We start from the raw sequence: 16,289 nt of genomic DNA on the forward strand, positions 1-16,289 counted from the left end.
GTCTCGACTCATGAGCGTCAATATATACATAATGGCCAATCAAAGTGGCTTATGAATAAACTTTGTACCGTTAACTTATAGCGAATGCTAACAATAAGCACCACGATAAAAACCATCCAAACCTTTTCTGAAGATGAGAGGAATGCTGCTTTTAAATCAGCCATTTTTATGGATGATGACAGAATGGATAGAAACAGAAGATATATTGAATTAAACTATTACATGGCAAATAGAGCCCAATCTGTTAATTTGAATTTTCTATTACCACTCATTCGGCCATGAACAATATTTACGTTTATAATCATTTTCTTATTACCGTTGCCACTGCATGCAGTTTATATTATGGTCATGGTCGTATATTATCATTTTCATTCTCTTTGTTATTGATGATTAATAAAAACGATTGATAAAAGCAAGATTAAAGAATCTTGCAATGTAAATGACAAAAGTATTTATTCGGTATTTATTATGAGACTCGTATAACCGTTTATATCTACCGTGGCTGATTTTACTGTACGTTCAGTGCCTTTTTAGTACACGGCCAAAGCTCATTATGACAATGTATATTCATATTCTTGCCATCTCAGCTCTTTAGACATAAACAAAATAAGCTCATGGCAATAATTGCCGAAACCTCCCCAAGCTCGTATTGTATGCGTTAATCAATAACGCAACTGATGATTGAAAAGATTTTTTAAAATATCAGCATTTCCCTTCATATTAGATTGGCGGATAGGACGACAACTGCAGACAAAGTCAAACGGAAGGTTCAAATAGTTTGCATTCAGTTAACAGTAAGAATACACATATTTTTATAACTTTGTTTCGATATCGACAACATTGCTTATGGAGCGTACGTGAAAATGTGTATGAATGTTATATGGGCTATTGTTGTACACTAAAGTAACGTATAAAGAGGTATTGAATTAATTCGACAGCAAAAAAATTTAAACGGAATAGCTATGTATACTACTCAAACGACGAGATATAAAAAAAATCGCAGCTCATCGAGTACATATACGTTTGTGACTGCAAAGATTTTTGGTGTACCTATAATGATATAAATGTATATAAAAGGTTTATCCATTGCGCCCAAAATATGGTTAGAGCCTACTTTGTACATAATATAAATAATATAAATAAATCGATATACATACCTAGCCTAACAGTGTGTTTTTAAGTACAAACCATTTTTTTTACCCAAAGAAACTTGTTACTTAAAAACTGTGACGTTACTGATAATCATAGGTCACATACGTGAAATCACTATCTTTTTTATTATGAATATTATTGACGATTCTGTACAGTATTAAATTAGGTTAATACAAGGTGATAGTATTTAACTTTGTAGGAAACTGTACATCCAATTCGCGAAACTCAAAGGCACACTGATTACGTTCCACTTTATGATCCAACTCGTGGTAAAGTAAACTTTGCAGGTACAATGTGTTCTTGACTCTACCAAGTGCTTCGACTTTATTAAAATGATCCTTTGCTTTCGACAACGCCTTAATGGCTTCTTGTACTGCGGATTTTCTTATGCTGTTGGAACTTGCTGGAGCTGTGGCAACTAAACACTTAGCATAGAGAACAAAAGCTCTGCCTTGATCATAGCATCCACCGTGGCTCAGTATTTCAATAATGGCATTATCAACTAAGCGCATTGCTTGACTCGGCATGCCCATTACTAACTACAAATCAGTTAATTAATGATATTAATAAGTTATTTCTGTACATTGAAAAACACATACTCACTTGTATATTAGCAAGATGCATTTCAAGCAAGGCTTTGTAGTAAGATAAATGATGTCGAACAGCTATATCTAAGGCTGAGTTAAGAAGCACTAAGGAATTTGATCCAGCTATTCCACTTCCTGGCAATATCGACGCACACATTATTTGGCTTGACAGTATCATTGCTCGTACTTTATTTTGTGGCGTTATGTTGTCTGTCTTTTCAATAGTGCTGATGTATTCAAGTCCTTTTGGATAGTCGCCTTTAGCTAAGCAGACTTCAGCTTGCCTAATATATTTTAAATAATTGTTAATATAAGTATGTTACCAGTAGACGAGTAATATTATGAACTGATGTTTACCTAAATTTACTTTCTAATGGATCCAAACTCGATATTTGCATAGCTATGGCTTCAGCTTCGCTCCATTTTTCATGTCTCATCGATTGAACAAACTCGTAAAGTTGTTCACTTAACATCCAGATCTGAAATTAATTGTATATTGATACTATTATGAGTTTTGATTCATTTTTAAACAAATTATCTCGTATATGCTTACCTTATTACTTGGCTCATTGGGGAATCTTTCTTTGGCGTGGGATAATACAACATTAACTAAATTGTACTCTCCAAACTCAACTAAAATATTTGCTATAGTAACGACTGCTTGACACGTCGAAGGTCCATTGAACATATGCTCCTTTTTATCACCACTATTGTGAAGAAGTAACAATTGAGCACATATCGATGACATTTCAGTCTTACCATAGTAAGCCCACAATGCTGCCTTTTCGGCATAAGTCATAGACATGAGATCTACCATCGAGTGCTGACAGTTCAACACATCTGATTTGATCAGAATCTAAATAACATTAAAGCTTGTAATGTAATCTAATTAACCCTTCCCAATCACGACTATAAAATCTACAGTGCACATTAATATATCGTATTACCTCAAATACTTGGCAAGGATTTTTTCCTTCTAATGCGGAGTGATGAGCTGATGCTATGAGTCCAAGACTCGTCGTATGAGTAATTCCTAGCATACTTGCTTTTCCAACAGATCGCTCGATTAGGAGACCTCTGTAATAGTATAGATTCTTATTAAGAAAAATAATATTATGCAGTAATGGGGAGATCGTACTTCTGTTGATTTGTTAAGCGATATATCCAAGCATGTGCATGCTGCAGGCACACATTATCGCCAGCTTCTTGAGCCAACATAATTGCTTCCTTTAATGCAGACTTGGCAACTTCTCTGAGAAAAGTTATGTTGATTAAAATATCATACATTTTAGTGTTTATAATATGATAACTTACTTGTGACCAAACTGAGCATGTAACGCAGCTAAATTTAGAGCTGCATAACGAAATGTTCGAGATCCATCTTCAGGAGCAGATCTACTTTCTAAAGGCGCAAACCTGTCGAAGCAATGATAAAGGCTATCCAACGCTCCGCAATATTCGTTCACTCGTAAGCAGTTTAGGTAACTCAAATAATGCTGAAAGTTATAAAGATAAGTTACATTTGAATCATACTTACTATATTCAATATTAAAATAATATTGCATACAGCTTCTGCATAATATGGACTACATTGAAGAAGTTCATGGACAAAAGCTTGAAGCTCCTTAGGAGACAAAGCTTTCTGCTCATCTGTCTGCAATGCATGTGCCTGTTGAGCCACAAGCAGCTCCGCTTGTCTTCCACCCCAAATGTATCTGTCTCTAATAAAACATATTTTAAATGATATTACATTTTTTGGAAATATGATTAAATACCTCTTACGCGAGTCTTTGCATACTTTGAACTTTCAGATTCATCCATCTTTGACTTTGTAGATAGCCTTGACGTGTCAATGTACTTTTCTATATACTTCCATAATGCATTATAGAGTGTTACCACCTGGTAAAATGTCAATTTTTCAAACAAAACAATAACACGTCGGACATACAATCCAAGAACAGAATTCTTATTGAGAGCAGGTAAAGAAAGAGAGTGGTCCAAAGCAGGTTTCGTCAGACGACCAAGACTATCAAATAAATCCAATAAACCCTCAATTTCTTTCGATGCCAATTCACATAAATGAGTATCTAGGTGACGACCGATACGTTGTAGAACATATTCTGGTGAATTAAGTATATTCAATAAACTCGACAAATCCATATCTGGAGACTGAAAAAATGACAAACACAAACATTTAATACAAATGAAATATAAAATATTTTTTATTCAGTATTCACTAATTACCTGTATAAGTTTCAATGCTACTATGCAAAAATCCCGTCTCTCCAATATAGCTAAAAAAAATGAATACAATTTCAATTTTAAATATTTTACTTAATTACATTCTATACCTTTTTCTCGGTCCATGCAATACTCTCTAATTAACATGACAACTGCTATTTTATACGGCGTAAGTATTTCCCTTTGTGGTTTCTTTAAATTTGCATCAATATTTGTTAAATCTTGATGCATAATTATAGAAATATTTTATGTTTGAAAAAACCAGTTGATACCGCAAGAGCCGGCTGTCATTAGGATGCATAAAGGCGATTATTCATGTGAACCGGAGATGAGTAAGGAGATTGCCAATGAGCTGATTTTCATGGTCCAAGTTTTATTTCGGCGTGGATGCGCCACCTAAGCGGTGGACCCTCGAACCAGTCTCCCGTTTATGATTAGTCGAGTATATATAGTAATACTACGCGTCATATTCGTATCCGTAGCTCCGTGAGACGCATGGATTTATGTCGGGTGGCACTCAGTGCTTGGTCCACAAAAATCGGCTCATTTGCAATCTCCCTACTTATCTCAGTGTCAACGATGCAAGAAACTTTTCATAAGAAAACCTTGGACAGATACAGTTGGACAAACTCATTTGGCGAACACACGGAAATTCATTCGTATATAACTTGTACCGGCAACTACAATTGCTGATTCAGTGAAAACTCGCCCTCGTCGTGCTGCCCCTCAGTAATGCACCGACAAACTAAATAATCGACGTCAAAGCTGTCAAATATGGCGAGAGCAACGAAATGTAATTGACATGTAAAAATGTGAATAGGCGCCGTCATAGTGATTTGTGATTGAAAGTGGCACCGTGATGTGCTCGTTAGAACGTGTATAATGTAAAAGCGAAATAGCGCGCCGGAAGTGGATGTGTAAGGTACTCGTCCTCGGCATATTTGCGGCCGGGGCGGAATATAAGGGCATGTTAATCGAAGAACTATGGGTGCCCAACAGACTAAAGACAGAGTGATTCCTGCCGGGTCTGCAATACGACAAACTCGGAAACAACCGAGGAACCCCAAGGAGTCTCGTATTATCGGATCGAACATTTTCACCGAGCACAGCGGTAAATTTTATCAATGCTTTATTAATGCCCTTTCGCCGCATATTCCATTTCTTTTTCTCGCACTTTGTTCCGGAATACGATCTCGATGAGGCTGCATTTAGCTCAGGTTAGATTATCGAGGAGCCATTGCGTGTAATCGATACAGCATTAATTAAAATGCCGACTACATTAACCAACACGAACAGGAAGTACATTCTTTCCTTGCCCCCTCCCCCCTTATTGCCATATCTATTCATTTTCCCATGGGGCACTGTGCGTGCTCCATGATGGTAGGTGGCTATTTTTGAAACGTCCTGTACCAAGTTTATCAATGAAACGGAAGGTCTTCTATCAGTTTTTGCCCTCTTTTAAAAATTACATCAACATTATCAATAATTCTTTATTGAGAAACGTTTGTCAGCCTTTTTTATGTTAGAGTGTTGCATTCATATTTTACTATAGATAATGATGGTAGTGATTATAGATACTGATCAGTGATTCATTCAAGTCATATCCACCATTTGTATTGATAGTTTGATTGTTTGTTATCAGTGTAGCTGATAGATGTATATATTGGAGCTGCTTGTCAAACTTCTGCCTCTTTATTACTGCAAGAAATTTCCTTATAAATTCGCATTTAAATGTGATATGCTTTTTTTTCTTATCAGAGGCACTTCTGCAAAGTAGACCTCTACCTCATATCCCTGCATTGCCTGAAGGAGATCCTCCTAGTGGCTCAAGTGCTCAATCAATTTCTCAACAACCCAATCTTCAGCAACATGCCAGTGTATCCAGTAGTGGACTTCTGGAAGCTGCCAATAGGTAAATAGATAAATTATTTTTTTTTATTATTTAATTTTATGATAAGTTCATATAAAGTTTTATCACAGTGTCAGACAAAAAAATCATACTGTATTTGAGAAATATTGAAAAATTTATTATGGAATCAGATTCACTGCACAAATTTTTTTATTCCTTTAAACATATGGTTCCATAACCATACAACGGGCACCAAATTTCTTCTTGAGGTATTTGAGAAAATTTTATCTTATAACAGGTGGACAAGCAAAGAAAATCTCTTAGCACAGGAAGAAGACGATCCGCAGTTATTCGTAGCTCTTTATGATTTTCAAGCTGGTGGGGAGAATCAGCTTAGTTTAAAAAAAGGTATATTAGACTTGTTTTAGAACGGCTTCTGCATGTATCCAAGTAGTAGCTTGTCCTGTGCCCTTGTACCGTAGAGTATAAGTAGTTCTGAAGTCTGTATAACAAACTGTATAACTAAAAATGTTTTAATTCAGGGGAACAAGTTCGTATATTAAGTTATAACAAAAGTGGAGAATGGTGCGAAGCTCATTCAAGTACTGGCCAAGTAGGCTGGGTTCCATCTAATTACGTCACCCCTGTAAATTCTCTGGAAAAACACTCTTGGTATCATGGAAGAATATCAAGAAATGCTGCTGAATATTTGTTGAGCTCTGGCATAAATGGCAGTTTCCTCGTTCGAGAATCAGAGAGTAGTCCTGGACAGCGTAGCATTTCTTTAAGATACGAGGGCCGGGTTTATCATTACAGAATTAATGAGGACAGCGATGGAAAGGTTAGTTACTTATACTCTGTAGAAAGACGATTAAACAAAGCCGATTTTCCTTACACATTCTGTAATTGCAGATGTACGTTACGACAGAGAGTAAGTTTAATACCTTGGCCGAGCTGGTGCATCATCATTCTATGCTAGCGGATGGCCTCATTACCCAGTTACTATATCCAGCACCGAAACATAATAAACCAACAGTCTTTCCTCTTAGTCCAGGTAGAGCTTTTGCTCGATATAAATAATATTGTATTTGATAATTTTTAAATTATGTGGTCATATCTTACTTTGCAGAGCCAGATGAATGGGAAATCAATAGAACGGATATCGTAATGAGGCATAAGTTAGGTGGAGGACAATATGGTGACGTATACGAAGCTGTATGGAAGAGATATAATATGACAGTAGCTGTAAAAACATTAAAGGTACTAGAGTCGTCTAATTTTTTTTTAATACTGCACCTCATTACACGATCTTCCATTTAAGTTTATTTCTTCCTGTAGGAAGATACCATGGCACTCAAAGACTTTTTAGAAGAAGCTGCGATTATGAAAGAAATGAAACATAGGAATTTAGTGCAATTACTAGGGGTTTGCACACGAGAACCTCCATTTTATATTATAACAGAATTCATGAGCAAAGGAAATCTGTTGGATTATTTACGCAATGAAAGCAAGCACCAGATAAATGCCGTTGTCTTGATGCACATGGCTACACAGATCGCAAGTGGCATGAGTTATTTAGAAAGTCGAAATTTCATTCACAGGTATGTCTGGCAAATCAAGTCAAAATATATGTGAAATAAAAAATCAAACCTTTTAATAATCTCCTATCCACTTTCAGAGATCTGGCTGCACGAAATTGTCTTGTCGGTGAAAATCATCTGGTAAAAGTCGCAGATTTTGGTTTAGCTCGTCTCATGAGAGATGATACATATACTGCTCATGCTGGTGCCAAATTTCCAATAAAATGGACAGCCCCCGAGGGGCTGGCTTACAATAAATTTTCGACTAAGGTAACATATCGATGCATATATCTATCCTTGGTGGATATAATGAAGTCTCAACATGTCTTGTTATCTTTGCAGTCTGATGTATGGGCATTTGGGATATTATTATGGGAGATAGCAACGTATGGTATGTCTCCATATCCTGGTGTCGATCTAACGGACGTCTACCACATGCTAGAGAAGGGCTACAGAATGGAGTGTCCTCCTGGCTGCCCACCGAAAGTCTATGAATTGATGCGTCAATGTTGGCAATGGTCTGCCTCTGAGCGTCCCACCTTCAAGGAAATACATCATTCCTTGGAAAATATGTTTCAAGAGTCCAGTATTACAGAGGGTAATATTTCCGATATATCTATTTGAAAATCTTAGCAAATTCCTAAAGAAAACCCTATGTCAACGTAAGAACATTATTAAGAATATATATTTGTTATTTACTCCAGAGGTAGAGAAACAGCTACAAGGTGGCGGTGAGATTCCTTTGTTATCCTACAAGAAGACGCAGACAGGGAGCACAGGGAATATACACGGTTTAGTGCTCGTATCGGATCAATTGTCTACATCAGGTTTAACTCAAGGTAAGAATCTGAAATAGTCTCTATTATAGTTTTCTGACCGTCTTTCTTTTAATGAAGTAATTTATTGTAGACGGCGTAAGTACGATTAATAAGCTAAGTACTTTCATGGGAGGACTCTCGAGCAAAAGCAACAGCAATATTGTTCAAATGCGACGTTCCACAAATAAGAAAGGAAAACAGGCCCCAGCTCCACCGAAACGTACCAGGTATTTATATCATCTTACGCAAACTAATAAAGCAGTAAAAAAATCTGTCATATCGACCTTGTCTAGTGCACAACATGTTAAAATATACATTTTACTTTATTACTGTTACAGTCTACTCTCGTCATGCAGCTCTTTCCGGGACTCTGCCTACCAGGAACAGGACCAACAGAGTACTGACGTAAGCGCGGTGACACTTGATGATGGCACAGATCTAAATGGTATTGATAAGATTTTTGAAGGTATTCCAATACACCAATTAAGCGTAATGACGTATGCACGTGCTGCTTTTATTAGTTTTTTTCTGTATTTCAATTTGGTTTGACTTGACTTTCATTTTGCATATCATACAGCGAATCGAAGCTTAATGTACGTGGGTCATTCTCCTGGAATCGAACCGTTCAATACGTATGTCAAAGAATGCGTCAAATCTTCGGATTAATTGACAAGTTATCATAACTCCCTGAACGTTGTATCGATGTACAACTATAAGCCGATGCATTGTATAAGAGTCGTACGCTGTTGCGAACACGACCGTTGCCTTAAGTACTATTACTTGAAAGCTAAGCATATTCCATCATTATTTTATTCGAATCTTACTTTCCATCGAATGAAGAGGATATGTATATTTCTGCATGATGTAACAATTAGTTCAAACGGTAGATCAAACTTGTCATTTTCTTATGGGTATTACACGTGTCATTATTATCTTCTGTTTATCTCCTTATTTCGTTAAAGATTTTCTATACGTTCAAGCAGTGTTACGTGAGTTTACTAACGGTCCTGTACACTGATGAATTTTACATATGGGAAAAGTCGTGCAATATTATTGTCCATTTCAATTTACATCTAGTAAATCTTGAGGTTGATATTATAATTGGTAATAACACAGTCCGTCAAGTATATCAATATAGAAAATAATGATATTGAAGCCATTTGGCTATTTAAATTGCCCGCTCATCGCAGAGTCATACAATGCTACTAGTGGTTCGTTAGAATATTTGAATAATGAATTTCAGAATAATTACGGGGATAAATAAATAGTACGGAGAATGACCCATACACGATTGGATATTGCGTGCAGCCTATAATCTCTGAATACTATCCAGTACTAATAAGTACTAATATACGCATTCAAGAAAAGCCGCACTCTACTCTGAAATCTGTCATAAACGCAAAATCATACATACACCCGCCTCTGTATTCATACTTATTTCATCGAAGCATTGCTATTGATGTCGACGATTTATCGTTCACACTGTTTCTCTATTGAATGACAACTCAGGTATCACGCGAGATCTCGTGACAATGGCCACACAGTCAATTACCACAGGAGGTTGCGAGGCGGACGACGATGGAGATGGGTCTCAGGGAACAGCCGAGGGGAATTTCCCACCTCAGCCATCCACCTCGCCAGAACCTGTATCCAACTTACAGTGCAATCAGAAACAAATTAAAACACGACCCTACCCGTCTAAGGAAGTACTACCGCAGAAGGTATAATGGTATTGCGTGATGTCGACAGGGCTTGTGACGCGTAGTTGTAGTCAGACGGCAAAGAATCGCCGCACCTGACAGTCCCAGTTATTCCGAATACGTCTACCGAGTTATTTGACAATTGATTAAGAGTACGTTTGACGGTAAATGCATATAGCACTGCTTGAATAGTCCTCTGAGATCACTCGAGTGCTGCCGCCACAGGATTCCGCTTTGTTTCAGTTGGTGCACGTGGGAGCCCTGGAGGTGCAAAACGTTAAAAGGGCTATCAATCGCTACGGTACCCTGCCGAAGGGTGCTAGAATTGGTGCCTACCTGGAATCTCTTCGACAGAGTGGATTGCCTTCTAATCAGGAAGGTGTCGCCGTGGCGTCCCCACTCTCCGGTGCCGTGGAGCATCACGAAATCGCCAGCTCCGTGGATACACCTCAGCATCGCTCTCTTTCACCCCGTCAAAACAATCTACGCAATCAGCCGCAAATGACACGCAGTAACTCTTCAAGTGGTGTGGTAAGCACCTATCAACCGCCTAATTCGCCAAGAAGCAGGGCTGTAGCTGCTAGGAAGAACAACACTGAGAGTATTGGCCTGAGGACCTTCCGCGCACCTAATACATCCACCTTTAGAACTGCCAGTCCCTCGAGATCGGTACAGCCTACATTGGCTGATTTGGAATTTCCACCGCCACCGTTGGACTTGCCACCTCCACCTAACGAACTATTCCCACCCGTGGATCAATGTGATTTACCTCCTCCTGTGACAGCATCACCAAGTGGCGATACTCATATGAAGATTACAGGATCGCCTGTAGGTATCAGAAAGGTGAAAACAGAATGGAAGTCTAAGGACGATGCTACAGATGACCAGGAAGAGAGAAATAGTGACGTAAGGAATGTGGAACCTTCTGTAAAGGAAGCTAGTTCGCGATTTGGAGTCAGTCTCAGACGTCGGGAACCTTCTGGTGAAGTACCCTGTAACGCTGGTAAGCCAAGTGACGATAAAAAAGTCCCGTACAGAGCTAAGGAACCTAATCCAAATACTAAAATGGAAATAACCGCTCCTATTTCTCCTCCTGACGAAGCACCACCTCCACCGCCTTTGCCTCCACCGCCGCTATCTTCAGATAACATCGCGAGTACATTTAATTCAAAGCCGGGAATGAAGGAGATGCTAGAATTAAAGCTCATAAATGAAATAAAGCAAAGTGCTGACATGAAACATGGCAGTTTAACTAAAAAAGTCAATGCTTCTCACAGTACAACTTCAGTACCCCTTGACCCCGCCTCACAATTGCTCTCTGAATTATGCGCTAGCTTCAGCATGGACGCTAACAAGCACACGTTTCAAAATGAATATGCAATCTCCACATTGAAGATCACAGACAGTTCCACTGTACCCCAGGAACATCATTTATCCGGTCAAAGTGCTCCTGAGAAGTATGGATCCTACAAAGAAGTGCATGCAGCTTTACCGATAACTGAAGGCATCCTGAATACCGGAAACGTGGGCTTCAAATTGAAGCGAGTGGATAAGAGAACTAATACCCAGAAGGAGGAAAACGTAGATGGTCAAATAATCGATTTCAAAGCTCGACTACGAAAGGTGGACAACGTCGAGAAGCCTGCAGAAGAAAAGGGAACTAAGCGTTTCGAAGAAGTCAGCAGTGGTATTACAGACTCCACAGAATCCATGACGGACGATCCGGCAGACGATAAACGTCGAAGCACGGGAAGTATCAGTAGCTTGAAAAAGCTGTGGGAAAATAAAGAAGCTACTGGTGATAATCAACCACTGAGTCCTAAGTTAAGTACGAGAGGTGCAAGTAAGCAGGATATCGTTGATCCTGGTGAGGATTCTCCAGAAGATCATAGCGGTGCATCTACTCGTAGTTCAACAAGTAAAGAATACTCAAGAGTATGGCCTCCTGCAGCATCTGTCGAAGTGGAGAAACCTGTTGTCCCAGCTAAACCACCAAAAGCCCTGGTGTCTTCGAGTAAGCATTTTGCATCTTCTATATACGCAACGCCAAATTGTAACAAGCCACAGACTGAGGAAGAGACTGCAAAGCAGGCTGCCGAATCTAAGGGTGCAAAGCACAACGTGATGGAAATTTCAAACGTGATTGAAACCAGTATCTTAAATCTTAAAGGGAGCCCCACTATAATAATGGCTAGTTGGCTTCAGCTGTCCGACAAAGTAGGCTTACTTCATGGGATGTGTGTCAATCTCACGGACACTGCTATAGCGCCTCACGCGAGGTTTCAATTTCGCGACCTGCTCACCCGTTTGGAATTGCAAGCGAGACAATTGCGAGCTGCCGGTACACGCAATATCATAGAGAACACAAGACTACTGAGTGAGGTTCAAAACACGATAAAGGACGTAATGAACACGGTACAGAGATAAAGAATCACGTTCGATGGCAAAGAAATCAAAAGCGAAGTTACGTATTTCCTTATTGAGTTTCTGTGGGGAGACGAAAGTATATGTAACCTGATCCGAAGAGGTACTTGCTGCAACTAGGGTGAATAAAATAATTGAGATCGCACTTTAATAGATATACATATATTAAAAGATGAACAATTTTATTCGAACAAGGTGAAATTGTTCTGTAATCGAATATTACGTTTTGATTGATATCCTCTTAAACACAATTATGTACTCAAATACTGCTATTCAGTCAGTTCTCTCGTATCAGTGCGTTAAAAAGTATCTTAATTGTACAGGGTGTTTCATTTAACGAGTCTAATAGGATTGTGGCTTCACCCGAGCGGTCACGTCCATGTATCCCCATTACTCTGTACTCTTACAGTATCACGAGGTCAGAAGTTCAGTCTCATTTTCCATTTCTTAGTCGAATTGAAATCTCCCAAATAATGAGGAAGCACAGGTGTACTTTCTTAATACGAAGCCATAACCTTGTTGGGCGTCTTAGACGGAACATCCTGTATAAAAGCATAATGCTTGTAAAAATGTCATCTTGTCCTTTAAACCCATCCGTTTTGGATACTCCTAAATCTGCAGCTGTTCTAACTCAAAGCTGATTATTCGATTCACCCTATATGTAGGTACACACATATATATATTTATATATGTATCCAAGTCATTAGCGAGATCCCTCAAAAGACTATTCCCTCTATTTCTGAATCTCTGTTTTTCCGGTATCCTGTTACTCTCTATCTCATGGATCACAGACATCGCGTTTGTAGCGACATCGAATAACTAATGTGAATAAATTTTACGAATAATGATTTTTCAAAACGTAATTATTCTATAACGAGTATTATTCTTCGTATTAGAAAGCGGAGGTGTCTCCGGTCTCAAGTTAAATCTACCAAAAAGTAGCTGTTCGTTGCCATGTGGTAAACGGAAGGATGGATCATGCTATTTCATGTATTTCGTACGCGATCATTAATCACATTTGTTTCGATAATTGACATGCAAATTGTACACTATATTATATTCAAAGTACAAAGGAGATACTTGGCTTCGAAATTTTCAATCAGAATTTATTGATCATGGTGCAATAAATGCATTTGGGCCTGGAGACATGGCCTTATCATATATACATTCTGCATGGTCTGAACCAGCTTTAAGGGAAAATTCAAAGCTATACTATGCAATAGTAAATATGAAATTTACAATTAATCAGAATGAATGTAGTGTGCCGGCATGAAGGGGTTTATCAAGATGCGATTTAGATACGTGAATAAACAAAAAAAAATGAGAAATAAAATAATACGCGAATGCATCGAAGCATCATGAAGACACAAAGCCATTTTAAATTGCTAGGTATTAATTTTTCAATTAAGTTGCTTACCTATCATACCACCATCTCATTTTACATGTAATTTTATACACATCACGAATATTGCTTAGTATATACGATACGCGAGATTTTAGACTAGATTATAAATACGAAAGTTACTGTTAAGTCATTTTATGTGTACCGTGGGACAATATAACAATTTTGTATTTGTATAGAACAAGTTGTATAACGGCTATATTAATTGTACGCCTATATGAATTATCCAGAACATGAAGCAAATTCAATGTGACTAATCGGAATTTTAAGTGTCGTGTGCTCCATTTTGCACCGAGGGATTATATGCGAAGGTTCTTCCAAGTCGTGTGCTAGAAGACTGGATTTGGAAACTTCCATGGGACTCTTTCTGTCAGTATCAGACTGTTTGGAATATCAAGACGTAAATACAGTTTGTGGAAAAGTGAACGGATAATAATTGCATGGGAGTTTTCAAGTGTATGTTTTTGCTAAGACTGCGCTACGCGTTAAGGCGAATGCAATAGAACTGGATTAAAAGGAAAAAAAAGAAAATATCATCGATGAAATTCTACTTCTTATGACACTGCCTATATTACATGTTAACAGCTAAGTAGTACAGTATTGAATTCGTCGATATCCTAAGGACTATAAAAACGGCAAATTCGGCACAGTATCCCAGTTTAAGTATATTATTTATACCTGTGATAAACTGATTCCCCATTTTTCTGCTTTCCCTTTTACCAATGAAACGTGCTCAACTTACTCAAACGAAAAATACTGATTGAATCATTGATTCTTAGTCATTGAAATTACATTTATTTGAAATGAATTGTATTATTCAAAGAGACATGAAAAATCGATGTTTTATATGATATGTATTATAGTAATTTTATGATTATTTATGTCTGTATTTATTTTTTAATTTCTCGTGTAAAATTCTCTCCCTATACAAGTGACCAACAAACTGATCCACCAATACAAAATTTTAATATTGCTTTATACATTGATATAAGATTGAAAATAAAAATAATTATCAAATTATACATGCTTTTCATTTTACACAATGAAAATACATTGATACTGCTTTGTATACTTTGGAAATTAATGAGAAACAATTGTACAGTATTGCAAAAGTTTAAAAAATATACTTCTGACATTTATTTTCTCTAATAGAGAGATTTTATTTCATGATTGAGTTATAGCTGATATAAAAAATATATATAATACATAAATAATTCATAAATACTAGCTATTGTCCAATGCCTCCTGAGCTCTAAAGCAGTCACTCACTATTTTCCATTTATCTCCAACAGCCGTTATGAGGAAGTTTTGATTAAAAGGTTTCGATGACTTTTCTTGATATTTTACTTGTCCGCTAACTTTTACTAGAAATGTTAACTGGTCTGCTACTGCTGGTCCTGAGAAACAATGCATTATTACGTTTATGGTACAAGTGTTTATGCAAAAAAACCCAACAGCCCTTTAATAAAAATCATACCAGTAATTGGCTGAGCATCCAAAGTAGTGATGGTATGGTTCGTAGATGGTAGGTCTATCCAAAATTTTTGTATATGGTCTTTTCCCTCTATACCATTACCATTCCATATTAAAACAGCAGAGTCTAGATATAACCTTGATATCAACTGAAAATAATAAGTTATTAATATAACATAACAAATGTAACATAATTCTAAGGAAATTTTAGTTACTCACATATCTTCGCTTGTCCAAACTCTCATAATATAGCTTTGTGAATTCTTCAGCCGTACGACAGGCATGGTCAATTTTTGCCTTTATATCCTGAAAAAAATATAAAACATTTGGACATATATATACACAGCATCAATATATTTGTTAAAAAGTATTGAAAGAAAACAAAGCTGACTACATCATTATTTAATTATAATCATGTAAATATATTCTTGAGGTTAGATGGACGTTAAATTCTTTTCTAAAATGACATTTATTATCACAAGTTACGGAATTCTGACTGATGATACAGATTAAAGAAAAAGCAGTACGTTTATTGTATCATATCACATATCAAACACATTGAACAATTAACAATTGCATTTCAACGCTGCAATTCTATCCGATAATTATTTTCAAAATGCAAATCCAGTCGTAATAATTAATTAGTGATAAATTGTGTTAGATTCTACGGCAAATAAAATCTTATACCTGTTCCATGATTTATAGTGCTTCCTATTATTACTGTATGCTCTTACGCTGCTTTATGTCAGCTGCAAGTATATTCAAATTCCAAATAGCACCACGAAGATACAAAGTGCTTCTAGTGACTCGTAGGGAGAAAACACTCATACGAATTTACACATCAACGTCACCTCAGTCATCAGTCACGTCTTGATTAAAGTAATATTCGTTTTCAACGGTACCACTATTAGCAGTACCGATTCTATTATTAGTTTTAAGAATATTGATCGAACAATCACGATGTTATTAATCTACGTTTGGTGAGTCAAAACATGCATGGGCATTCTTGGAATTCGCGCAATTCCAGGCAAATCAGGTAAACGAAGAAGTAGAAGACGTTAAA

The 16,289-nt window shown here is 37.2% G+C and overlaps 3 protein-coding genes across 6 annotated transcripts; 1 reads left to right on the forward strand and 2 right to left on the reverse strand.

Moving 5' to 3' along the window:
- Positions 1 to 1,254: 1,254 nt before the first annotated feature.
- LOC107263468 (anaphase-promoting complex subunit 5) lies at positions 1,255 to 4,644 on the reverse strand. 2 transcript variants are annotated; one of them, XM_025080870.1, is made up of 12 exons: positions 4,586 to 4,644; positions 4,091 to 4,264; positions 3,984 to 4,033; positions 3,538 to 3,908; positions 3,307 to 3,460; positions 3,054 to 3,235; positions 2,878 to 2,991; positions 2,687 to 2,816; positions 2,293 to 2,595; positions 2,097 to 2,218; positions 1,756 to 2,023; positions 1,320 to 1,691 (listed from the first exon to the last, which is right to left on the reverse strand). In XM_025080870.1, exons 2-12 carry the CDS (start codon positions 4,209 to 4,211, stop codon positions 1,320 to 1,322), a joined length of 2,187 nt encoding a protein of 728 aa, XP_024936638.1. In that variant the 5' UTR covers positions 4,212 to 4,264; positions 4,586 to 4,644. The 2 variants fall into 2 exon arrangements, with proteins under 2 accessions (XP_015586196.1, XP_024936638.1); XM_015730710.1 differs by lacking the exon at positions 4,586 to 4,644 and having other exon boundaries at positions 1,255 to 1,691; positions 4,091 to 4,211.
- Positions 4,270 to 14,405, forward strand: LOC107263465 (tyrosine-protein kinase Abl). Of its 3 annotated transcripts, none has more exons than XM_015730696.2 (14): positions 4,271 to 5,091; positions 5,739 to 5,892; positions 6,128 to 6,237; positions 6,372 to 6,670; positions 6,742 to 6,883; positions 6,959 to 7,089; positions 7,168 to 7,430; positions 7,508 to 7,679; positions 7,752 to 8,007; positions 8,114 to 8,248; positions 8,319 to 8,454; positions 8,566 to 8,693; positions 9,737 to 9,948; positions 10,171 to 14,405. In XM_015730696.2, exons 1-14 carry the CDS (start codon positions 4,965 to 4,967, stop codon positions 12,352 to 12,354), a joined length of 4,449 nt encoding a protein of 1,482 aa, XP_015586182.1. In that variant the 5' UTR covers positions 4,271 to 4,964; the 3' UTR covers positions 12,355 to 14,405. The 3 variants fall into 3 exon arrangements, with proteins under 3 accessions (XP_024936622.1, XP_015586182.1, XP_015586184.1); XM_015730698.2 differs by having other exon boundaries at positions 4,273 to 5,091; positions 8,566 to 8,672; XM_025080854.1 differs by lacking the exon at positions 6,128 to 6,237 and having other exon boundaries at positions 4,270 to 5,091.
- Positions 14,406 to 14,886: 481 nt separating this feature from the next.
- Positions 14,887 to 16,288, reverse strand: LOC107263469 (NTF2-related export protein). The gene is made up of 4 exons (XM_015730712.2): positions 15,914 to 16,288; positions 15,446 to 15,532; positions 15,231 to 15,375; positions 14,887 to 15,150 (listed from the first exon to the last, which is right to left on the reverse strand). Exons 1-4 carry the CDS (start codon positions 15,920 to 15,922, stop codon positions 14,978 to 14,980), a joined length of 414 nt encoding a protein of 137 aa, XP_015586198.1. The 5' UTR covers positions 15,923 to 16,288; the 3' UTR covers positions 14,887 to 14,977.
- Position 16,289: the final 1 nt, after the last annotated feature.

The sequence above is a fragment of the Cephus cinctus genome, unplaced genomic scaffold (genome assembly GCF_000341935.2).
Source record: "Cephus cinctus unplaced genomic scaffold, Ccin1 Ccin1_scaffold0153, whole genome shotgun sequence".
Taxonomy (NCBI): Eukaryota; Metazoa; Arthropoda; class Insecta; order Hymenoptera; family Cephidae; genus Cephus; species Cephus cinctus.